This window comes from Typopeltis vanoorti, chromosome 20 (assembly GCF_054136105.1).
Source record: "Typopeltis vanoorti isolate ZY-2024b chromosome 20, IOZ_Tvanoo_1.0, whole genome shotgun sequence".
Lineage (NCBI taxonomy): Eukaryota > Metazoa > Arthropoda > Arachnida > Uropygi > Thelyphonidae > Typopeltis > Typopeltis vanoorti.
The window spans coordinates 9349196-9376200 of NC_143568.1; the positions used below are offsets into that span (position 1 = coordinate 9349196).

General features: G+C 35.7%; 1 protein-coding gene across 1 annotated transcript in view; it reads left to right on the plus strand.

The window, feature by feature from the left end:
- Positions 1-27005, plus strand: part of LOC150095219 (ATPase family AAA domain-containing protein 2-like) — a 538448-nt gene that overhangs the window by 482255 nt on the left and 29188 nt on the right. Inside the window, exons 23-24 of the mRNA XM_090410622.1 lie at positions 15140-15230; positions 25013-25185. Coding sequence (XP_090266748.1) covers positions 15140-15230; positions 25013-25185 — 264 coding nt within the window. The remainder of the gene's footprint in view (positions 1-15139; positions 15231-25012; positions 25186-27005) is intronic.

Consider the following 27005-nt stretch of genomic DNA (forward strand, 5'->3'; position numbering starts at 1 on the left):
GATGTTTACATGGCCTACATTGGATGAGGGACAAAGGTCTCCTATCATCTGTTCCTTCTCTTTGACAGCTATAAGGCACTCCTCTAGTGTGGTGATCTTCCTTTTATAGACTGTTTCCCTCAGTTCTGGCTTAACACCTTGTCGAAACTGTTGATATACTGCCCAATCCAAATGAGGTTTATCTGCATTGGATACATTCAAACTGTTAGAAAGAGTTAACAAGCGATTGTAAAATTCGGCAACACTCTCCTTATCCTTCTGTGTGATCCTTTGTAGTTTCCACAGATTTGGTCCAACACTTCTCAGCTTAGAAAATTGAGATAATACAGTTTCCTTAAATTTTGAGTATTCAAATGTTTCTCGTACTGGAGATGAGTATAAAAATGTTTTTGCTTTACCAATTAATTTGCTTCTGAGCAATATCAATAACTGAAAGTCAGTCCAATTTGCTGTTTCTCTGAATTTTTCAATAAAGGTAAAAAATGACAATACATCATCTGATTCCTCTCATGAAAATTGAGGAAAGACCTGTTGGGGTTTACAGTTCTGAAGAATTCACTGTCTTCCATTCCTGTGCTAGATGCAAGAGCCATGTTGGATTATCATTTACTACTTTAATTCTCACAACTTCAAGTTTAAAACTATTCAAAATATAATTCTTTGCCTAATTTGTTCCACAACCAACTCACCGTGATTCACTTAACCTTACTACTAAAGTTTTAGGAATTAGTTCCTCTTAAGTTAAATATAAAAAAAACTTATATATAAAACTTAAATATAAAAAAAATTAATACTCGTGAATCAACATCCTGTCGGCTGCGCCATTTTGTTGGATCGTAACTTCTTCTCAATCATGTTTTATCATCTTACAATTCTCTCTCTTTAGCATTTAACTAGTTGTAGGCTCATATATCAATCGAATATGAAGAAAATTTATGTTATACCGCCACTCCATATCCTGAACTGCAAGAGCAATTTAGATACATCAACCTTCAACTGTATTAGGTTATCATAAGCTGATTTTAGGGCAAGGTTTTTATTCTTACTACATAGGGTTCCCGCTAAGATTCGTATTATTTTAATGAGTGGTGCAATGAAACAATCAGGCAAATACAAGATTCAGTTCAAATAAAATTATTTAATTCGGTCTTACATAAATTACATCATATCACAGTACTCCAACAGGGACATTATAATTAAATGAATATAAAGCTCTCATTAAGATACTAGTATACTACTCAGCTGAGCTTAAACTTTATAATTAAAGATTATATTATATTTAACAGATCTTATTCTTCTTATTACAGAGAACTTCTATCATAACCTTACTCTGATCAAGGTTACATCTCAAAACATTTAAATATCAAATCAGTTCAAGATATTCAGAAAGAATAAAACTTGTGAACCATCAGAGGTTTATTTGTAATTCTCTAAGCTCAGTTAATCCAAATTAGTTCTTGTAAGTTCGAGATTCCTAAATTACAACAAATATGCTTCTCAATATTCTTGTTCAGTCAATGAATACTTAATTCAATAAAATAGCACTTGTCACTTGAAGAGGGAAAAATCTTAGCACATCACACATTAAATCTTGACTCGCTGAATGCAAGAACTAGGAACAATTTACTTTCGGCGGAATTAATTTTCGTTACTTCTCACTAAGTATAGTATAGGTAATCTTACCAGAATACAGCTTCATCATATCTTAAGGAGATCGAACAACAATTTTTTAAAGTCCTTGCTGACTTTTACTTTGTAGTAACACAAACTTAAAAGAATCTTCCATTTCTGCGACTGATTTATAGACTTGGGAGAATATAATCTTTATGCACTTTGTTAAAGTTATCTACTTATTTCTTCGTTTTCTTATGCGTATTAACCTATTTCTTGCACTATTTCAGTGCTAGGCGTTAGGACATTTTGGTAAAAATCCAACTCAGAAAAAGGTAAGTGAAAATACCAAGCGATTCCCGCTCCTTTAAATTCCTTTTTTGGCACGTCAAAATTTCCCTCCTGTCTCCAGCTACCATTCTCTATACTCCCCTATTCGATTCTGTTTTTACTTTCATTTTCATATCCACTCTTTCCTTTTTCCTGCCAAAAACTGGTTCTCACTGGTTTAGCTTGCATCAAACTTGCCTTTCCCTTCTTATGTAGTAGTTCACACTCCAGCATGCGCTAGGAGAAATTTGCATGTTTTCTCATAACAACCAATCAAATGATACCACAAAGAATCTTCTGGGTATATGGAAATTACATATATTACAGTTTCTATTATTATTATCAAAGGAATAAAGTAAATAAAATAATTGACACTTTAATGCAGAGCCTTGTCATATCCATAATATGTTTTAAAATCACATAAATAAAATTAACTAACAAAACTTAAAAGGAATTACATGAATAATATTTTATAAGTAAGAAACTAACAGAATACATTTAAATAAGTCCTGCTCATGATATGGTAGGTCTTGTTAATTATGAATGAAGTATTATTAATTATAAATATCTTCATTCACAATTTAACAATATTACTGTAATTTCTCTTAGTTCTTCCTATTTTCCATTGATGCTTTTTGTGTTGTGTTTGAGGTTGTCATTAAGGTATGTTGCCCTTCTTACAAATAGATATGATATGAGCTAATTTCCAAGCTGCAGAATAAATTGCAGTTAATAGAATAATTAAAAAAAAAAAAAAAAAAAGGCAACACAAAATATGAGCTGACTCTGGAGCACAAACCCTCATAACAATTTGAAAAAAATATCAGATGAAGAGACTCTTTTGGTAGATTAAGCAAGATTTTTGGCAGAAAATCAAAATGGGCATACTGCTGTGAATTGGCAAGATTTCCTAAATTATACTATTTAGGAAACACATAAGAAAGGAAACCATTCCTAAAGACTGCAGCAGAAGAAAAGAATGAATGAAGAGGAAGAAATATTTTACTCTGAGTTAGAAGTTGAACTGTGAAGGAATATTTGAACTGATGCAGCGTATGCTTTCAGTAGACAAAAAGAAACAAGAAAACAAAGAACACAGCATTAATCGTAAAGTTTCAAGATAGAGATTCACCTGCTTGTGCATCCAGACAGAAAGCTGGCATCATTAATTTCCTGACTGATTGTTGCATCTGCTCTCTAATCAACAAACTGTAGATTGAAATCCTGCCATGGGCATGAATATTTGTGATTGTCTTTATGTGGAAGGTGAATTTGATCAACCATTGTGTGGCCACTGCCCCACTAGTTGGAGGCTTGAAGCGGCTTGAAACGTCCATGTTTGGCCTCTAGAGCAGGATTTCCAAATTATGTAAAAAATAAAAATACAAAAAAAAAGGGGGGGGGGAATTCCTTATCACCCATGGTATTAATGTACATGTATAGATTTACAATCATTTGTGTATGGGGATGAGGAATGGAAAATCAGTGGACCCCGCCAGGATTCCAGTGGAGGCATGGAAGGCGCTGGGGAAGAGGGAATTGACCTGCTCTGGGACCTGTTCATGAAAGTTTGCCAACAGGAAAATATACCCGAGGAATGGAAGGAGAGTACTTTTTTCCCTATCTACAAGGGTAAAGGGATGCACAAGACTAAGAATTACAGATGAATAAAGTTGATGTCCCACACAGTGAAAATCCTAAAAAGGGTTCTTGGTGGAAGATTGAGGAAGGAGGTGGAGCTTGCAAAGGAACAATTTGGCTTCATGCCTGGTAGATCAACAACAGATGCGCTATCTTTGGGTTACGGCAGATGATGGAAAATTTTCAAGAGAAACAACGGGAGCCGTATCTGCTATTTATTGATCTGGAGAAAGCATGTGCCAAGGCAAGAAGTCTGGAGGTGTCTGAGGGAGAAGAAGGTTCTGGAGAAATATGTCAGGTTGGTGCAGGAGATGTACAGAAATGTGAAGACAAGAGTTCGGACCTGTCCGGGACAGACAGAAAGTTTTCAAGTAACAGTTGGCTTGCATCAAGGGTCAACATTAAGTCCTTTTCTGTGTAATATTGTGATGGAGGTGGTGACAGAGGAGGTGAGAGAAGATGCGCCTTGGACAATGTTGTATGCAGATGACATCTTGCTGTGTGCAGATTCAAGAGAAGAAGAAGTGGGAAGTAAACTGGAAAGATGGAGAAAAGTACTGGAAGAGAGAGGTATGAGACTGAGCAGAAGTAAGACAGAGTATATGTGTTGCACAGTGGGCAGCAGACAGGAGACAGATCTGGAGCTGGAAGGAAATGTCATCAGGAAGGTGAGGGACTTTAGATATTTAGGTTCAACAGTGGAAGAAGATGGAGGGGCTGAGAAGGAAGTGGGATGAAGGATACAAGTGGGTTGGATGAACAGGAGGGAGATGGCTGGAGTGTTATGCGATAAGATGGTGCCGATCAATCTGAAAGGCAAAATCTATAAGACAGTAGTGAGGCCAGCTATGACGTATGCTATGGAAACTGTGGCCATGGGGAAAAATAGCATATGCAGGATGGAAGTAGCAGAGATGAGAATGCTTAGTTGGATGTGCGGTGTGACCAGAAAGGATCGTCTGAGAAATGACTATGTGAGGGGAACAGTGAAAGTTACGAACTTAGGAGCGAAGATACAGGAGGCAAGGTTGAGATGGTTTGGTCATGTGATGGGGAGGGAGGACTAATATGTGGGGAAAAGGGTCATGCAGATGGATGTGCAAGGAAGGAGGAAGCGTGGGCGGCCAAAGAAAAGATGGAGGGACCTGTTAGAAGAGGACTTGAGGATGTGGAGGAGACTCATCATCAACAGTGATCCCACTTAAGTGGGAGAAGCTGCAGAAGAAGAAGAAAAATCACATAAAAATTAGTGTCTTCTGACCTCTGCAAGTTGGGGTTCCAGGGGTCAGAAGATAGGCTATATTATGGTTGCTTACTTAGGCTTTTTGTCTCATACCCATTAAATGACTTTAGAGATATCAAAAATAACCATTTGAGGTTTTCTGCAACCTTTTCCATGGCATTAGACCAAAGTTGGGTGAAATAAGCAAGAAGATCCCTTGTTGATCAGTAGTTGCAGAATCCATATTGATGATTGTTCATTAGTTGCAACGTTTCCTGGCAGCTTATAAATGGTGTGCTAAGTGTTCTCTAATACCATTCAAAGAATTAAGGTGAGATGAGAGAAATTGATAATTTGCTGGTAAAGATTTGTCACCTTTCTTAGGAGTTCATTGACTATTTCATCATCATCATAACGCTAATTACAGATATAAACTATGTTGGTCTGTTCAGGTCTCATTATTCATCTAATATCCTTTTTTGAGGTCTACCAGGCATTGGATATAGACTAATTTTAAGCTGTATGACAGATACCAGTGAATTAGGAGAAAATTGAAAGCTAACACAGAATAGGAATAATTTCTGGAGCATAGACCTTCAGATCAATAGGAAAAATTCCATCGCAATCAGGAGACTTTTTTTGGGTAACCAGTTTGACAAGATTCTTGTAATCACTTTTGACCAAAAAAAATTCAAAGGCTACAGTGTGTGTGTGTGTGGGTGGGTGGGTGGGTGGGTGGATGGTGTGGGCAGACATTTACCCAGATTGTCAATACAGGAGTTGGAGGAAAAGTAAGAAGTCTAGAGATTGGTTTTGCAGTAGAACCATTCAAGTGTGAAACCAAGGTTGGACAGAGAAGTTAGTCATTAACTTTGGCAAGAGACCCAAAAACCTGACCAATTGCACATGATGGAATTTGATGCAAGAAAAGGAAGATGGATATTTCAGCAATTTTTATTACAAATAAGAATTGTTTCAGTGATAATTTTCAGTGCAAATGTTTGGATCAGGAGATTGAAAATAGTTTCAACAAGAAAATAAACTCAATAGACTAAAACTATAAATAATTCAAAACATCAATAATTACAGTAAATATTTTAAAATTTGAATGATTCATTTAGTGTAACTGAATATGAGAATCAAGAATTCATTTTTCTAGCATAAACAGTCAAATGATATAATGAATATTTATTTTCATGATCTTCTAACTAGAGTAATTATTTGGACAATAGATCGTGTTAACTAATAATTATTTATTTATTAAACCTACTAGTTTCACCAAACTTTAGCTGTTGGCATATTCAGGGTACAAGCACTTAGGTTAAAAAACATTACACAAATATGAATAACTGCAAAATTCTGACGATTATAGTTGCAAACTAAAATAGCATTGAACGTGAGTGATACACGTATCGCATGTACATGATTAACTAGTTGTTGCTAAGGAATGTTCTGTAGGTTGCATTAAAGTTCATGTATTAAGAGATCTAATTAGGGTTTTCCATATCTCTGGGAGTATTAAACCTTGGTTCCTATTAAGGTTATCAGCAGAGAGAGCAACTGTAGCTGCTGCTTTAAACATTTGGGAATGGTAGTCTTCTTCTATGTAAGGGGAGGGAACAGCTTCTGTCCCACTCAATGACATGGTTAGTTACAGAAAAATGAGATGACAGGCCTGATATGTCTTGTCTGTTGTTTTTGACGTAACCACTGTGCTCCTTCTGTCTAATTTCGAGGCTTCTTGATGTCTGCCCGATGTAACTTGAACCACATGAGCATGGAATATTGTAAACTCCAGCATATTTATAGAAAGGATGGTTATCTTTTGGAAATCTTAGTAGTTTACGGATTCTTTCTATATGTTTGAATGTCACTCTTATTTTGTGTGGTTTGAGGAGAGTAGTTTGTTGGAGATGCTACTCACATACGGAATCGCGATAGTTTTGATATATTGAGTATCCTCTCGCTCTCTTTGTGGTGGTTCAGAGAAAAGGATTTTGTTGACGAGTCTTCGTGGGTAGCTTTTCAAGTAAATATTATTAGATATCAATGTTAACTCACTTGAAGGTCCTTGTTATCTGTTGTGATGCAGACAGCTCTTTTCTTTAACATGTGTACTACGCTGAGTTTGTGAGAAATATGGTGAGAGGAGCTGAAATGTAGATAGCAACCTGTATTTGTAGGTTTCCTGTAAACTTATAGGTTGATATGGTCATTAATTTGCTTCATAATTAAGATTAATTAATTAAGCTTAATAACAAGGACCTTCAAGATGAGTTAACATTGATATCTAATAATCTTTACTTGAATGGCTACCCACGAAGACTCGTCAACAAAATTTTTTTCTCTGAACCACCACAAAGAGAGCGAGGGGATACTCAATATATCAAAACTATTGCGATTCCGTATGTGAGTGGCATCTCCAACAAGCTCGCTAGTCTCCTCAAACCACAAAAAATAAGAGTGGCATTCAAACCTATAGAAACAATCCATAAACTACTAAGATCTCCAAAAGATAACCATCCTTTCTGTAAATATGCTGGAGTTTACAATATTCCATGCTCATGTGGTTCAAGTTACATCGGGCAGACATCAAGAAGCCTCGAAATTAGACAGAAGGAGCACATTGGTTACATCAAAAACAACAGACAAGACTTCTCGGGCCTGTCATCTCATTTTTCTATAACTAACCATGTCATTGAGTGGGACAAAAGCTGTTCCCGTTCCCCTTACATAGAAGAAGACTACTACTCCTGAATGTTTAAAGAAGCAGCTACAGTCGCTCGCTCTGCTGATAACCTTAACAGGAACCAAGGTTTAATACTCCCAGAGATATGGAAAACTCTATTTAGATCTCTAACACACAGGAAATGAACTTTAATGCAACCTACAGAACATTCCTTAGCAACAACTAGTTAATCATGTACACGCGATACGTGTATCACTCACGTTCAATGCTATTTCAGCTTGCAACTATAATCGTTAGAATTTTACAGTTATTCATATTTGTGTAATGTTTTTTAGCCTAAGTGCTTGTACCCTGAATATGGCAACAGCTAAAGTTTGGTGAAACTAGTAGGTTTAATAAATATTTATTAGTTACACTTGACATATTGTCCAAATAATTACTCTATTTAGATGATCAAGAAAATAAACATGCATTATGAATAGAATCCATGGCGATACAAAAATAAAGGTACGCTGTTATGAACTCCTGAAATGCAAAAGAGCCAGGTTATTAAATCATCTCGCTTTTTTAAAAAGATATCGAGATAACTGTATAATTCCTAAGTTCTTACACTTTAAACATCATTTTAATTTGAGTGGGGCCAGAAATATTTATTTCAAGACATCGCTGTTACTCCTTCGTGAAAGGTTACAACACAAGATTCTTGCTTAGTCAAATAGACTCACAATGTTACGACTTCTTCATGGATCTCTCCAGCTCTCTAGATAAGGAAGTTTGGCAAGTCTTAGACAGAATAATCAACACTAGCTACGCTAAAGTTTTTTATAAAAGCAAACAGACACCAGATCAAGAAATTCAACTACCTTTATACAACCCATAATAAGTCTAAACCTTCTCTACCAGATAATGAAGTTATTCTTAATTTCTCAGACCACATCTTAAAGAAACCTGAAATTGTTATTCTCAAGAAAGGCTTCAGCTATGCCATACCTCCTCAACAGATACCTAAAGTGGAATTCAGCTGCAGTTTAGACAAAGCAATTTCATTATTACTACTACACATAGCAAATGATCTCAGACTAGGAGAAGAGAGCATAATACTCTCTTCTCCTAGAACCACAAAACAAAACTTCACCTCTCCAGATAGAAGAACTATTCATAATCTAAAAAGGAACAAAGACATCATAATACTTAAGGCAGATAAAGGCAACAGTACCGTAATACTGAACACTAAGGACTACGAGGATAAAGTAAACAATCTACTATCGGACTTGTCCGTTTACCTTATTTTAACGAAAGATCCTACATTAAAAAATCACCATGATACAAATGAATTACTACACAATATGTCCAACTGACTAACAGATCTGATTAAAAATCTAAAATCCATGTACCCTTTAACTCCAAGACTCTATGGTGTTCCAAAAGTACACACAAAGATGGTATTCCTTTACGCCCTATTGTGGATGGAATCAACTCACCTACCTACTTATTGTCCAAACATCTCTCTAAACTCCAACAACATATCCATAACTCAGAGAGTTACATCAGAAACTCACAACATTTTGTGGAAAAATTAAAAAACATTACCATCTCAGAAAATGATCTTCTAGCTAGCCTAGATGTCACCTCTCTTTACAAACATTCCCGTGGCGGAGGTCATCAGCATCCTAGGCGCCTTGTTCCAACAAGATATAACCTCACTGTACGATCATTGCTTAAATTCAAACTATTTTTCTTGGAAGAATACGATTTACCAACAATTAACTGGCTTTGCAATGGGCTGTCCAATACCTCGGGGGGGGGGGGGGATTCCTATCTCAGATAATTCCTAAACCAACAATTTGGTGGAGATATGTGAATGACATCTTCATTGTATGGAACCACAAAAAGGATGACCTACTTGACTTCCTCAATAATATCAACTCCTTTCATCATTCTATTAAATTTACTCTGGAACTTGAAAGAGGCAAACAACTGCCATTCTTAGATATCTTAATTAAGAAGCAAATTAATGACCATATAAACCTATCAGTTTACAGGAAACCTACGAATAGAGGTCGCTATCTGCATTTCAGTTCCTCTCACCATATTTCTCACAAACTCAGCATAGTACACATGTTAAAGAAAAGATCTGTCCTCATCACAACAGATAACAAGGACCTTCAAGATGAGTTAACATTGATATCTAATAATCTTTACTTGAACGGCTACCCACGAAGACTCGTCAACAAAATCCTTTTCTCTGAACCACCACAAAGAGAATGAGAGGATACTCAATATATCAAAACTATCGCGATTCCATATGTGAATAGCATCTCCAACAAACTAGTCTCCTCAAACCACACAAAATAAGAGTGACATTCAAACCTATAGAAACAATCTGTAAACTACTGAGATCTCCAAAAGATAACCATCCTTTCTATAAATATGCTGGAGTTTACAATATTCCATGCTCATGTGGTTCAAGTTACATCGGGCAGACATCAAGAAGCCTCGAAATTAGACAGAAGGAGCACATTGGTTACGTCAAAAACAACAGACAAGACATATCAGGCCTGTCATCTCATTTTTCTGTAACTAACCATGACATTGAGTGGGACAAAAGCTGTTCTCCTTACACATAGAAGAAGACTACCACTCCTGAATGTTTAAAGAAGCAGCTACAGTCGCTCACTCTGCTGATAACCTTAACAGGAACCAAGGTTTAATACTGCCAGAGATATGGAAAACCCTAATTAGATCTCTTAACACACAGGAAATGAACTTTAATGCAACTTACAGAATATTCCTTAGCAACAACTAGTTAATCATATACATGCAATATGTGTATCACTCACGTTCAATGTTATTTCAGTTTGCAACTATAATCGTTAGAATTTTACAGTTATTCATATTTGTGTAATGTTTTTTTAACCTAAGTGCTTGTACCCTGAAGATGCCAACAGCTAAATTTTGGTGAAACTAGTAGGTTTAATAAATATTTATTAGTTAACACTTGATCTGTTGTCCAAATAGTTCACTCTAGTCAAATGATTTGTTCAACTGATGATCATGATAAAATGATAAATAATCTATAACTAGAAAAGAACACATATGCCACAGTAAAATAAATTTTTAATTTTATTATGTAAATATTTTGTCTTATGTATCATAAGACATCATCAGTACAATAATCCAAATTCTGAATTCTGCAGGTATGTAACATTTACTTCAGCAGTTTCTTCAATTAGTACTGTAGATACTAAAGTCAAATCTTAATTTAGAGTGATCGGTCCATTTTTCACAATTAAGCAGAACTATATATATATTTTAACATAAGATAAATATATAACATAATATTTGTGTTTCCCCTTTTTCCTCTTCAAGTTTTGTACTTGGTTGCAAAACAGTTTTTTGTAAATATATCCAGAGATGATAATGTTGTCCATTTGGAAAGTGTGGATATGAATCTGTGAAAATTTTTATTTATGTAAGCAGGCAGGCAGGTGCTCTATAAACTGATAATGTCATTAGGGAGTTTAAAGAAAAGTTATTTTCAAAGGATTGACAGATTATTTATCTTTCTTATATAATGAATAACACCTGTGTTGTATCCATAACTAGAAAATAACAGATATGCAACAGTAAAATAAATTTTACATTTTATGATGTAAATAATTAAGTATAAGACATCATCAGTACAATTATCGAACAACAACAGAAATTAAATTAAAAAACTGTGCATTCTTAAATTGGAACATTGGTAAATTGGCAAAAATTATGAAAAAATATCAATTTGCTACCTGTAAACTCATCAACAAAATTCATAACCTACTACCTTCTCCAAAAGGCAAACTCTCACCGATGATACTACCTGGCGTATACTGAGTACCATGTAACTTATGTGGCTATGGAAGTTTACATGTAGCAACGAGTTGATATTTTTTTCATAATTTTTGCCAATTTAAGAATGCACTGTTTTTTTAATTCAATTTCTGTTGTTGTTCGATAACTGATGATGCTTTATACTTAAATATTTACATCATAAAATTTAAAATTTATTTTACTGTGGCATACGTGCTATTTTCTAGTTATGGATACTCCACAGGCATTATTCATTATACAAGAAAGATAAATAATCTGTTAATCCTTTGAGAAGCTTATCTCCCTAATGACATTATCAGTTTATAGAGTGCCTGCCTGCTCCCATAAATAGAAATTTTCACACAGATTCATATCCACACTTTCCAAATGGACAGCGTTATCAAGACTTTTGCAAGCAGTACTGAAAGGATTACCATCTCTGGATATATTTACAAAAAAAAAATAATAAAAAAATTTTTAAAAAATACTGTTTTGCAACCAAGTTCAAAACTTGAAGAGTAAAAAGGAGAAACACAAAAATTCTATTACACGTTTATCTTATGTTAAAATATATATAGTTCTGCTTAATTGTGGGCTTTCTTACATTAGACAAAAGAACCCTATTGTTAGAAGGGAAAGAACATTATGGCTATATAAAATATAACTGTAATTCAAATCGGACCAGATCAGTAGTTGTAATCAAAGTGAAACTGTGTGTAAAATTGACTGATGACTCTAAATTATGATTTGGCAATGGCATCTACAGTATCTAATTAAAGAAACTGTTGAAGTAAATGTTACATACCTGCAGAATTTGGATTATGCTACTAGATTGCTTTGTAGCTGCCCCACCAATCATAAAGATTGGTGGGGCAGCTACAACAGTCATAAAGAATATAAAAATTAAAGTCCAGACTATAATTTTTATATTCTTTATGACAAACAGCCCCAGAGATCTTCAAGACTGGCCAAAATAACTTAAAAGCACAAGGAAAAAGGATAATCAGGGTTGACTGTCATGGTTCACTTTTTTTTCTTAAGCAGTTGAAGATGGTATTATTAATTCATGGTCTTATTAATGAAAGTAGCATAGTTGGAAAATGATGAGACATACTTCCTTCCATTGAAAAAGACCTAGATTCATTTCATGTCATGATATGTCATCCAATTAAGAGACATAAAATACATGTGTTCTCTGTCTGGTTAGCCTGTTTTTGTAAGAGGGAAACCTTGCATTCATTTCTTCTGTTATCATGACAAGAAATGAATCTAGGTCTTTTTTAATGGAAGGAAGTATTTCTCATCATCTTACAACTATGGAAGTGTAGTGCATATGGTGGATTGGATAGTGTAAAATTGCATCAGCAATGAATCCTGAGACCTCATGGATGTTAAGTGTATTAATAATAATAAACCTAATGACTGAACCCGTTATATGGTGTGTGTGCTTTACTTGTTATAATGAAGTTCTGCAGAGCAAAGAGTGCGTGCCCAGTGGATGAGATTCTTAATAGCATTGGATTTTTCACATGGGTGCATGTGTCTTCTTCTAATTAAAAAAAAAAAAAAAAAAAAAAAAAAAAAAAAAAAAAAACGAGGAGGCAAGGTCTCCATCTGGTTGGTGAAGAATGAGGAAATCCAAAAAGAAGATACTATCTCCTGCAGCGAACGTTATTAATTTTCTAGGGAAATTCTGAGAACTCTGTTACTGAACCCTGCAAAAATATCATTGACAACCTCAAATTTGTATTACATTGACTTGGGATAATGGTTGTGGAGAAAACATTCAGAATTCTACATGAATTTTGAACAGGATTCTGTTCATCACAAGGAATATAAAACTTACCTCACGTAACTTAAACTGGAATATTCTGGACTTGCATAACATGGTACCATCTCACATACAGATTTTTAAAGACTTTTACAGCTAAAGTGTAAAAAAAAATTAAAAAAAAGAAAAGAAAAAAAGATAGAATTTATAAAAACGGCGACATATTTTATCCAATATTGCATGGACGTCATCAAGCAGAGGAGAGAAGATTATTTAACTGCAGTGCTGTTTTTGGGATGGTACACTATGGTACAGTGTGCCATACTGTACCACAAACTCATATTTTGAATGTAACTAATCCCTTCTCTCCCTGGATGAAATATATTGGAATTATTTAGGTTTTTTTTTTTTTTATGTTGGGCTCATATAGGAGAGGTTGGCTGGTCAACCTATAGTATATTAGTACCGTATATGGGTAGTAGGTTGGGAAAGGAGAAACTTGTTTACATTTGATTTAAAAGCCTGTATGTTGTATTCCTTGGGAAATACGTCAGGGGGAAGACTATTCCACAGTACCGCAATAGCGGGGATGAAGGAAGAGGAAACGAAACTTGTTCTGTGGGTTTCAAGGTGTACTGTGAAAGGATGTTGGGTGGCAGCTGTACATGTTTCAATGGGCTTAGTACAGAGTGGGAGAATTATTGATGTTGTTTCAGATGAACATTTTCCATGGAAATATTTATAGAATATACAAATCGCAGAGACCAAGCGTCTATGTGAAAGTAAGGGGAGTGAGTTGGTGAGAGATGGGTCATTTATCAATCTAATTGCTTTCCTCTGTATTGAGTCAAACATTTTGAGGGAGCTTTTAGGAGCCCCACTCCAAATGTGAGAGCAGTATTTGATAGCTGGGGTGGATTTGAGATTTGTATAATGTTAACAGCTGTTTAGAGGTGAAGTAGCGTCTTGAGCGAAAGAGAAAACTTAGTTTTTTGGAAGCTGATGATGCAATGGTTGTGATGTGTTTATGCCAGGAGAGACTTGATGTCAGGGTAATTCCGAAAAGAGAGATCTCATCTAGTGTGGGAATTTGAGTATTATCAAAAACAATGTTGAGGGAAAATAGTTCTTTTTTGTGTTAGTTTTCCACATGTTTCTTTAAAACTTTTGGTTACTGCGCATGCAAAGTTTACTGAAAGCTCTGAAGTTTTATGGAAGAGCAAGTTCCTTATGGAAAGATTATATGAGGAAAGTTCTAAACCATTACTACATTATTGAAATCTGAATAGATCCAGTCGGCTTCGTTTTTCTCTGTTATGAAAAGTAGCATTGTTAGCATTACTCATTGATGTGTTTATTTTCTTTTTATTATTATTATTATTAATGTTATGATGATGACAGTAATCTCTCTCATTTATCCAGCCACAGCAGGAAAGCAATTTGTCAGTTGAATACAGTCAGACAGTAGCCCATTCAAAGTTTGGTTAATTGAAGGTCATAGGTAGGAGATCACTGTATTATTATTTTATATTCTCTACTAAACCTTGCCACAGCTTCAGTTGTCTTCTGTCACATATGTGTGTTTCATGCACATAATGCTGGGTGAAATTTCTTTAAACAAAACAAAAAAAAAAAAAAAAAAAAATTGAAGATTGTGGTTGTTAACTTGAATAAACAGTAGGCATTGAAATGTAGCTGGAATGCTCGAGTTATTGGAAGTTGAATGAGATAAAAATTACTGATTAACCCATTATTTCCTTTTTAACACATATGATTTTAAAGTAACTATATTATCTTATATATAAATAAATAATATATAAGGAATGAATACAGAGAGACAATTAAAGAATATAGCTGATACTCTATAAAAAGTTGCCATTTGCATTGAAATCAATCAGTATGACTAAGGAAAAAGAATATCTGAAAAAACTTGTAGTAATATTGTTTTGTTTTATGCTTTTTTATTTTTAAAATCTTTTTCATTTAATAAGGACATTTTAATAATATTTGATCCATTTTAATGGTGCAGAAAGTGATTGAATTCCGTGAGGTTCCTGAAGAAATTGACCAAGCAAGTTGTTCAGAAATTCCTAGTAATGAGAGTTTAAACAAAGAGCCAGGTGAGTTTAAAGCATGTTTCAGATTTTTGTATTTGGCCATTAGCATTGATACACTTGAAACTAAAAATTGTGTGATTGTGAGTATGAAGGATGAGAACTATATTAGCTGTGCCCAATCTAATTCTTCAGCTTAATAAGTATTAGACAGACCAAGTTGGTCAGAACAGTTTACAAAACTTCTCAAATCTCACCATTCTCTGCTTCCATGTTTGTTGTCATCGTCAGTGGCCCTAACAGGCACTTAAGCCCATGACCTTTCCAACTATTCTTGAACTTCGCAACTGTAACTTGAGGATAAGGTGGTTAGTCCTATGCCTCCCAGTGTGTCCTATGTCTGTAGATGCATGTGTTCATGGCGCCAGTTTTGCCTGTTCTGGGAGACAAAAAACTTAAGTTTCCGGTGGGGGAAAAACCCTTGTTTCCATGTGAGACTAGTTAACTTGCCTTTCATCGAAAGAGACCAGATAAAGGTTCCTCACATCACTGATGGGAATCGAACCCAGGTCTTTCCGACCAAATAGCTTCATCTATGTAGACTGAGCTGTGAAGGCTCGCTTCCATGTTTGTACTGTCTTCAAAATTAATAAGTTGAGTTCACTGATTTCCATTATCATTCATATATCTCCATCGGTAGGCAAGTTTAACAATAGGCAAGATCCCACAATATTCCTGCTGTCACAACACTTAGCCATGCTCTTCAGATTTCGTATTGGTAATGTGAATTATCTCCATCAAGAATATCTCGCATCTGATTGAAAAACTTTCAGAGTTGAAAATATCTTCCTAATCTAGCTGTTATATCTTTATTTACTAATATCCCTGTGGAGGAACTGGGACATTAAGTAAATATCAGTGGAAGCTTCCACTTTTCAAATTAAAAATCTCATTTTATCAGATGATTTTACATGATAAAGCTGTCCTTAGTCATCCTTTTTCAAAAGGAAAGGCTAGATGTACAACCAACAGTGCAGCTCTATTGTGAGCCATTATTAAATATTCTGTGTGATATGTTGATTTTCATTTTTCAGAAATATGGGCAGTAAAAACTAATTTTTTTTCTTCTCCTCAACACACACCATCAATTAAAATTTGAAATCATTATTAGGCACAAAGAACTAAATGTTTGGGTTACTTCAAAGAAAGAAAAATTATGTAGCCTTCTGTGTTCTCTTAATGATACTAATCTACTGTGTCTTGACAAGCCTTACATGGACTAAGCTGACCAGAAAACTGAAATCTTTGAAAGAGAACACCATAGTGACATTAATCATAAGAAAGAAGAGAGAGATCAGATTTAAGATCCTTTCTTTTAGTGTTGAACGGTGATCAGCATTCATTTTAGAAATTATTAACTTTACAACCGCATTAAAAATAACTCTTTTAATGTAATGTAACTCAGCTTGTGCTTGTGTATTTTTATATACTCCAGATGATGATCTTAATATGAAGATTGAAACGTCGGGATATTAAAAGTTATTTTTAACATGTTTGTAAAGTCCATAATTTCTAAAATGAATCAGATTTAAGATCTTTGAAGTAATTTGTTCCAACTGGTACAGTCATATCTACCACCCATTTGACCTGCTTACCTATTAGTCACATCACAAATTTTTTCAAAAAAAAAAAAAAAAAAACCTCCTTTACTCACTCATTTCTCAAACCACTAATCATAGAATTACTGTATATCACCATATCTATTTTTGCATGTTTTAAGCTTTCCTGACACTAAGCTGTTTTCCAGTTTCTCCGACTCCTGTTTTGTATTACTAAATACTTACTATAGTACGCTGACCACATTTATAAAACAAAAAAGGGACAGTATAACAAGTTGACACAAATTTACTGTAATGTACTTAAAATGATCCTCTTGTACTCGTTTTGTGCCATCTAGCCATAACTGTTGAGCTTGATTAAAATTAACATAGGCTACTTACGTATTTATTGCACTCTTAGTTGTTGACAGTTTCAACATCTCTGACACCATCCTCTATCAGTTGGTTTTTGAGGTCTAGGACAGCGGATGTAAAAAGAAAAAAAAAAGAACTCATTTTCAATGAGCATTTGTACTGTTAGAGTAATCAATTCTTGTGCTACTTCACTGCCACACATGTTCTCTTGTTCAATATTTTTGATAGTGTTATTAAACATTTTAGGTTGGCTGTGAATGAACTTGAACCAGAGAAGGTACTGTTAATTATTAAAAAAAATTCTTTAAGAGTTTGGGGCTTTTATCTTGTAATAGAAAATATGACTTGTAACCAACAAACTGTTTTGGCAGTTAAATGACTTCAGTGGTCTAAATCTTCTCATCTGTGAAGAGGATATCTCTGTGTCTGTTGTTCACATACTGCCAGAGAAGTGCCTTTGATTTTATCATCCTCTGCCACATTAGTTATGGTGTTAGGATGTGTCCAGTAGAACAACAACAGGCTCTCATTCCTAGATCATCAGTTAGCACATGTGGCATCGTTCTCTGTGAAATGTTCATTTCTCATGATATCACATTCTGATATCATGAGAAACAGGATTACAGCAGGGGATGGGCCCCTCACAAGCAGTTGTGTCCTAACTCAGAATGGTTGATCTGTTCTTTGGCAGTCAGATACATCTTTTGTATCATTCTTATGGTTGATAATCTGTTACACAAACATCCCAATGATACCGAGTGTTTTTAGTATGGTGAAAATAACAGGTGGCTGCATTCCAACCTTGTGAAGTGCTATTACAGCTACATGGTTCTCATAATCTCCCCACTGCATGCTAACTGTGCAGCTAGACCCCTCTCTCTACTCATAAACATGTGAACTGCGCCACTAACGGAACTGGGCCAGTGGAATTCTGTGGACAGCTCTGGGGTGCGCAGAAGTTGTAACAGTATTTATGGCAAGGCTGTGTATAATGCCACTGAAGTTAGTGTTGCAGTTGTTGCAAATATAAATTAACTGATAAGACAACATTCTGTGGTGACAGAATGTTGTCTTATCAGTTAATTTATATTTCTCCAATATGGACAGAATGCGACTCACTAATACCTCGTGTTTCTCCTATGAGATTTTGGAATTTTAATAATTTTTCTTGTACAGCGGTACCTTGGATTGCAAGTCCTAAAGGTTCCCCTTATCAGGCTAAATTGGGTTGTCTTGTCTGTTGGGCTGAAGTTCTCATGATGCTAGCTTCCCAAATTTGGGGCATTCTCTTCCACCCAAATTTGTTGAGGTTTGGGAAAGTTTTTAGAGCTGAGGCTGATTCCATTGAACAATCTTTTGTATTTATATTTGGGTGGAAGAGAATAGTAGAATAGGTGTAGTAAAATGGCTTTCTTTCATCATATTCTGTGGCGGGTATCCAGAGCATGACCTGCAAGCCCCGAATGGCTATATTGGTGAAACCGGATGTAGTCTTTGTGTTCAGATATTCTGATATTAGCTGTCCTGCCTGTTTGGCCATAGTAGGACAGTTGACAGCTGCAAAGGACCTGGTATACTCCAGGTAGGTCTAGGGGAAGTGGCTGGTCTTTTGTGGGGCAGATATGGGATGCCAATTTCTTATATGGTTTGTAGCAGGTTGCCAGGTCATATTTCTTTAAGATTTTGTTTAACTTTCCAGAGATGCCCCAGATGTAAGTAATGGTGATAGATTTAGTGTAATCTTTGTTATGGGGGGGGGGGAACTGGTTTTAACATTTTTTGGATTTTTTGGGGATTGTAGCCATGCTAAGAACATATTAAGGTTGTGATTTAGTTCAGAGGTTAGGGCATTGTCATCCGAACAGATTAATTTTGCCCTGTTATATAGGGTTTTTATAACTTGGATAAAAGATTAAACCAAGTATATAATTTCTTAGTATCTTTAATTTATATTCGTTATCATCTGTTATCCATTGTAGTAAAGTCATTCTGTGTAAGCCATAATTTCTGAATTTTATTTTGATAATAGACACTATTATCAAAATAATTTCCTATCTCATATATATATGTTCTAACAATCATCTGTACAAAGGTTTCAGTGAAACCTTCAAAAAAATTTTAGAAAGATGAGTTTGATACTATAATCAGTTCATGATAGCTAAAGTGGCAGAAATTAAAGTTACTTAACAGTCTTTGCAATCATACACAACTATCTCGGCTTTATTATTATTTTATTGCTTTCGCTTCTGCATATGCATGTGACTCTTTATGCTAGTATTCATATGTTTTGCTGTAGTTATCATCAAGAGAATTCTACTGAGATATATTAACTGATTCCTTTATCAGTGGATATTAGTAGGTCAGTTAGTAGATTGCTACCCTCCCTGATGATGACAGGATTGAGCTGGGAAAACATTGGACTGAAAAGTTACATATGCATTTTAAACAGGAATACAAGATTAACAGTGGAGAAGCTGGTGTAAAAAACATCTTAATTTGATCTTTTTTGGATGGAGATATAACAAAGGAATCACTGCTAAGAGTGCCACCATTGTCCTTCATGTACATGACTGTCCTTGTTATCCAACTCATTTTGTCATGTGTATTGTTAAATTGCTTCTGATAATTCTATCTTGAGCTAATGAAATGTCAGCTTGTAAATAATTAATTTTAGCTAGTAAATTATTTATTTGCATTCCAGTGGCTACATAGTTTTCTGTTCCAGAAACTTCTACATGAATATTTTTTTATATCATTCCTATACATGAGAGAAGAATGTATAATACATCAATGCCCTATACAAGATGCAAGTGAGAACTGAGAAAGAAGAAACCCGTTGACATTTTTCTTGAAGAGTTGGAAGTTGTAGTTGTTGGGGAATACTTCATTTTCTAGAGGACAGCAATGGATGGAATAAAAAAGAAAGAGAAACAGGTTTGATGCATCTGCAGGTGAACTGAAGAGAGATGTTGGGCAGCTGCTATTCTTATTTTAACAGGACCAACCGAATTCAAAAGAATGATGAAAGCCAGTTCAGAACAGTATCCATGAAAGTACACACAGATCATCTGTGAAATAGTGGTTGAAGTGATTCAGGGATGGAGGGATTACCTGTTAGCCAGCTTGCTCTCCTCTGGACAGCATCAAGAATTTTTAGGGAGATTTTAGGTGCACATTTGAATTTATACAGAGTTAGTAACTGGACGGATAGAAAGTAGGATCTTTTCAACAAACAGAAAAGATTTTTTTATTTTTTTTTAAATCCCAGGGAAGGCTATTGATGTAATATGTTTATGTTAGAAAAAAGCTGGAGGCAAATGTCAATCCAAAGAAAGAGATCTGATTCAGTCTGGTGATTTGCATATTGCTGAGGTAAGGGTAGGCAAGTTGGGATCCCTTTTACAGGAGAAAAAAAAAAAAAGCAAGAGTGCATATTGGTAATATTGAAGGTGAGCAAATCATCCTCACTCCATTCTAGCATGGTATATGGAGATAAGTGTTTAAGGCACTCATTGCAGATGACCTCTGTGTGCACCTCATGGTTGTCAAACAGGTAGGATGAATGTAGTGTATTATTGTCAGAAAAGCTGTGAATAGAATTATTGGTGATTGAGATTAAGTCACTGTGTGTAGAAGAAAGAAGATAGGTGATGGTAGATGATACTCCTGCATTGGTGGAGAAGTTCATGGAGAAGCAGACACTGATTATAAAGAATATGTGTGTAGAGGCTTAAGTGCTGTGAGGACATCGTGTTGGAGGCTTAATGGATTTTTTACAACACTCAAAAAGAATTAAAATAGAATTTAATACTTCCTATATTTCGTCCTAGTCACTAGGACATCTACGGGGATTACAAAATCAATTAATGTAACATGCACACACAAATCTTATAATACTAAGCCCAACCACGTGGGTGACACTAAAGTCCTATCTAGGTGGAGCACCCTCTAAGGGCGGTAGTAGGTGGCCTAGAATGTAAAGTGGGACCCCTGGTGATGAGTGTTTCCCAAATCTTCGGAAGCTTAATGCAACCGTATTTATTAAGATTTGGTTAGTTTCTGAGAGCTGCTGCTGCTGCTTCTAAGAAAAGCCTCTCTTTCTTGAATTTGCTGTGGTGGAGCATGGTGGTTTTCTTCCATGATACTCTGTGGGTGGTGTCCAGAACATGGTCAGCCAAGCCTGAATGGCCATAGTTGTGTTTACAGATGTAAGACTTGTGTTCCTCCAGGCAGATGGATGCTGATCTGCCTGTCTGTCCAAAGTATGCCAGCTTACAGGAACAAGTACTTTGTAAACTCCAGGCAGCGAGAGAGGAGGGAGCTGATCTTTCGTAGAACGGATAAGGGTAGCAAGTTTGCGGTAGGGCTTATATGCTGTGTGTAGGTTGTACTTTTTTAGTATCTTGGTTATTTTTTCAGATGTGCCACGGATGTAGGGTATGGTGATGGCATTTTTAAAATCTTATTGACGAGAAGGACAGGGAATGGGGGAGGAACTGATTATTTTTTTGATACTGTGTTTGCTGTAGCCATTGGAGAGGAAAGTGTTGTGTATGTGGTTAAGCTCAGTAGTTAGGGTGGTTCCACTGGAACAAAGATTGTGGGCTCTCTCTTAGTAAGAGTTTTGATGATGCCATATTGTTGTGAGGGGTGGTGGTGGGAGAGTTTGTGAATGTATCTGCCTGTGTGTGTGTGGGTTTTCTGTATACAGTGAAGGCAAGTGTATTATTAGGCAGCCGTATGACTAAGGTGTCTAGGAAGGGTAAATAGTTGTTCTTTTCCTTTTCCATAGTAAACTGGATTCTTGGATGTAGGCTAATAAGATGACCAAGGAAGGAGTCTAACATGTCTGGGCCATGAGGCCAAATAGAGAACACATCATCTACATATCTTAGCTAGATAGAAGGTTTGAGTGGGGCTGAGTCTATGGCTCGTTTTTCGAAATCTTCCATATAGAAATTGGCAGGGGGGGGGTGAGAGGGGGGAACCCATGGCAGTTCCCTCTATCTGCTTGTAGATTTTGTTCTTCCAAGAGAAATACCCAGAATTAATGGCAAAGGAAAAGAGATCTAAGATGTCAGAGGGAAAAACGTTTTCTAAGAGAGATAAGGTGTCAGTTAAGTGAATATTGGTAAACAAAGAGGGAGAAATCAAAGCTTACCAATATGTCTGCATTATTCAAGGTTAAATTTTCTGTGAGGGCTTTAAAGTGGGTCGCGTTTTTTATATAGGAAGTGGACCTTCTGGTTAGGGGGGTCAGATAGTTGACCAGCTGTTTAGACAGTCTGTAGCAAGGTGCATTGGTGGCATCTACTATAGGTCTGAGTGGGGAATTGGGTTTGTGGATTTTTGGTAAACCGTATATTCGGGGGGGACTGGGAGCGGAAAGGTTTAAGTTTTTTCGTGATGTCAGGGGGCCAGGAAGTTACTTTTTTAAGTAAGATTTTTAATTTCTTAACTTGTGTTTTTGTGGGGTCGTGTTCTAGCGGGATGTAGGTAGCGCGATCGCGGAGGATAATGTTCATTTTACGATTGCATTCACTGGTATTAAGACCGACTGTGGCATTACCCTTATCCGCTCTGGTGATGACGATACTTTTTTCTTTGCGTAGTTTCAGGAGAGCCACGCGTTGGGCATACGATAAGTTGCTTTTTGGAGGCGAAGAATGAGCGAGGATGTTGGCTACGTCAAGTCTGATGTTGTTGGCTATCTCCGACGGTAAGCGACCGATCCCCCGTTCGATGTTAACCATAACATCGAGCACCGGCACTTCCTTCAGAGCGACAGCAAAATTACAGCTGAGGCAAAGGGCGTTGACGGCATCATCATTGAGCCTTTTGGAAGAGAGGTTTACTACTGTCTGCAGCAGTTGAATTTGTGGTTGTGGTTTATTTTTAAAAAGGTTGCTATATTTCTTGACGTGTTTATTTTTTATTTTTTTGAAATTCTCTCTGTGCAGAGGTTTCCGAAATGCCAGAGAGAATCGACCAAAGTTCAGGGTTAAGAACCGTGGAGAGCTCTGAATGTAAGGAGCCAATGGCGGCGTTCGTCACTGAGAGGGTGGCACGAGTAGAGACGATTTGCTTGCGTAGTAATACCAGGCTGGCACGGTTATATATATGGAGTGCTTTTTTGGAATGGAAATTGATCTTCATTTTAATGCAGTTCGGTATCACTCTTGTATCCCGACATCTTTTTAAAAAGGCCAGCCTATTTAGTTGCCTAGATAGTCGTAGTTATGACTTACCGTATTGCTTGGATTTGCGTGCTAAATCTTCTCAATGAATGATTAGAATTCGTATGTAGAGGCTTAAGTGCTATGAGGACATCATGTTGGAGGCTTAATGGATTTTTTACAACACTCAAAAAGAATTAAAATAGAATTTAATACTTCCTATATTTTGTCCTAGTCACTAGGACATCTACGGGGATTACAAAACCAATTAATGTAACATGCACACACAAATCTTGCAATACTAAGCCCAACCACGTGGGTGACACTAAAGTCCTATCTAGGTGGAGTGCCCTCTAAGGGCGGTAGTAGGTGGCCTGGAATGTAAGGTGGGACCTCTGGTGATGAGTGTTTCCTAAATCTTCGGATGCTTAATGCAACCATATTTATTAAGATTTGGTTGGTTTCTGAGAGCTGCTGCTTCTAAGAAAAGTCTCTCTTGAATTTACTGTGGTGGAGCATGGTGGTTTTCTTCCATGATACTCTGTGAGTGGTGTCCAGAACATGGTCAGCCAAGCCTGAATGGCCATAGTTGTGTTCCTCCAGGCAGATGGATGCTGATCTGCCTGTCTGTCCAAAGTACGCCAGCTTACAGGAACAGGGTACTTTGTAAACTCCAGGCAGCGAGAGAGGAGGGAGCTGATCTTTCATAGAACGGATAAGGGTAGCAAGTTTGCGGTAGGGTTTATATGCTGTGTGTGTGTAGGTTGTACTTTTTTAGTATCATTTGGTTGTACATTTTAGTTTACAAAGTACCCTGTTCCTGTAAGCTGGCGTACTTTGGACAGACAGGCAGATCAGCATCCATCTGCCTGGAGGAACACAAGTCTTACATCTGTAAACACAACTATGGCCATTCAGGCTTGGCTGACCATGTTCTGGACACCACCCACAGAGTATTATGGAAGAAAACCACCATGCTCCACCACAGCAAATTCAAGAAAGAGAGACTTTTCTTAGAAGCAGCAGCAGCTCTCAAAAACCAACCAAATCTTAATAAATACGGTTGCATTAAGCTTCCGCAGATTTGGGAAACACTCATCACCAGAGGTCCCACCTTACATTCCAGGCCACCTACTATTGCCCTTAGAGGGTGCTCCACCTAGATAGGACTTTAGTGTCACCGTAGATGTCCTAGTGACTAGGACGAAATATAGGAAGTATTAAATTCTATTTTAATTCTTTTTGAGTGTTGTAAAAAATCCACTAAGCCTCCAACATGATATAAAGAATATGATGGTTTTTCACAATACCTAAGTAAAAAAAAAAAGCTAATAATTTTATTCTAATATCAATGCCTCAGTCACCTAACAGTGACTGTGGCATTGTCATGGGGTAAAGATAACATTGTAGACAAAATAAGTATTCTGCAAAGCATGCATAGATTACTAGAAAATTCTGTAACTTTTGAATCTTAATATTTTTTAAATGATAGTCTTTTTTTTTCTTCATCTAACTGCATATTGGGTATTGAGCATGTGATCTGCTTATCCAATTTTTTCTGGCATATTTTTTTATAACCATTTATCACTCAACTAATTATACATTGTTTTTCCTATATTTAAAGTTACATGATATACAGTTTGCTTAATAATACTAATTCATTTTGAAAATTTCCAGAAGGTTAACTTTTTCTTTCCAGAGAATACATCCCTTATGGTTACTGTGAATAAAGAAAAGCTCATAAAATATTTGGATTGCTTAGTATCTCTCAGTGAAGGATATTCAATTGAAGCTCTACAACAACTGTACTGTATTTTACAAAAATGTGTTCATAGGCATAGAAGAGAATGGGATAAAACTGCATTACTCCAGGTAAGATAAGATAGTCTTGTGTAATTTATAATAAAAATATTTTTATAACAGATCCTCAGAAGTTCATTAAATATCAGTTCTGTTATGTTTTAAAATTCACTGTTTAGGTGTTGCATGTAATAATTTGAGCAGAGATTCTGCTGATCCAAAGCTTTGATTAAGAAAGTTGAAAGGTTCTGTTTTTAATATATATATATTTTCTAAAGTTTACTGCATGATAGAGAAATAGCTGACAGCTGCAAATGTTTGTGTCTGTCTGCTAACACCTACAAGAACAGTTTATGTATAGGATTGTATTTCTGTGATATGGTTGGTCAGCTGCATCACTTCTACAAAACAAAAAATTACATACAAAGTGCTGATTACTTCATTTTAGAAACAAGTAGCATATACTGGCTTAGTTGGCCAAGTTGATAACATGGTTGTTTGTGAATTTATTTAGGTGATAGATGAATTTCATTACCTACTAACCTGTTTATTGATGATTTGAAATAGTTTGAAAAAATTCCATTTTGATCTCTAGAACAGGTAACTGGATATCTATCATTTGATCCACTCATTATTTGAAGTGTTTGAATAATATTGCTGTAATAACAGTATTACAGTATTTTATATTATTCATGTCTGAATAATATTAATAAAAATCAAAACTGATCTTAGCAAAAAACTAAAATCTGTTATGTAGAAATATATCTCCACATACTCTGGAACCAAATGGAGACAGTCATTAATTAATATTCAAAAAATAATTTGACAAGAATACTGAAAAAAAATTACTAGAAATACTGAAAAACCAAGAAAAAGAGAATTATTGTTCAAGAATAAGAATGACTCATAGAGAAGAAAATTAGAGAGGATATGATAAATTCCTATACTGCATTAACCTCCCTATCATCCACCTGATTATACAACCACCACAAAATGGATTTGAAGTATATGACATGGATAAGATTGCTAGCTATCAATTTTCTCCATTAAGAAGTGTGATAATCCTTCACACTTAGGAGAACACTTAACTGGATTAACTCATATTCATAGCTGAGTCTATTGAAAAAAACACTATTGAAAGCAAGAAATGCATCGTTCATTTAAAATTACAGCCATGATGCATATAAAGTAAGGAACATGGCTGTAATTTTAAATAGAGATATTAGACTAAATGTATACAATATTCATTTACAGCACAAATTGTTGTATTTGAAAGTCAAATGCTATATTTTTTTTTTTTAATTTTACATAACTGCAGATGACCATGCATTTTTTTAAGAACTTTATTTAAGATAATTCCTTTCATGAAACAGTCATTTTACGAATTAACTGTTTTCAAGAAATTCATTGTTTGTTCAAAATTAAGTCTTTTTAATGGAGTCTTTTGAAAATTATTTCAAAACTATTTAGATCTCCTTGTTGGGGATCTAAATCACAGAGTAGGAAATTATTATCAGACATACAAAAATATTTTGGGAAAATTTGGAGAAAAGAGCAAAGCTAATAATAATGGCAAATACCTGTTGGATTTCTGCTCAGGACATGGACTGGTTATTAATAACACAGTGTTCCAACATAAAAATGTGCACAAATTCACATGAAGAGAATTTCCAATCTTCGCAAATGACCATTGAACTTCAATTTCTTATCCACTAAACCTTCAAAGAAGAGGCAAGGAATAAGAAAAGTCTCATTGACTGTGTTATTGTTGATAGTGATATTTTCTCTATGGTGCAGGACACCAGAGTGTACAGAGGATTTGAAATTGGAAGTGATCACCATTTACTCTTGAGCAGAATAAAATTGCATTTCATATTGAAAAGAAGAACATG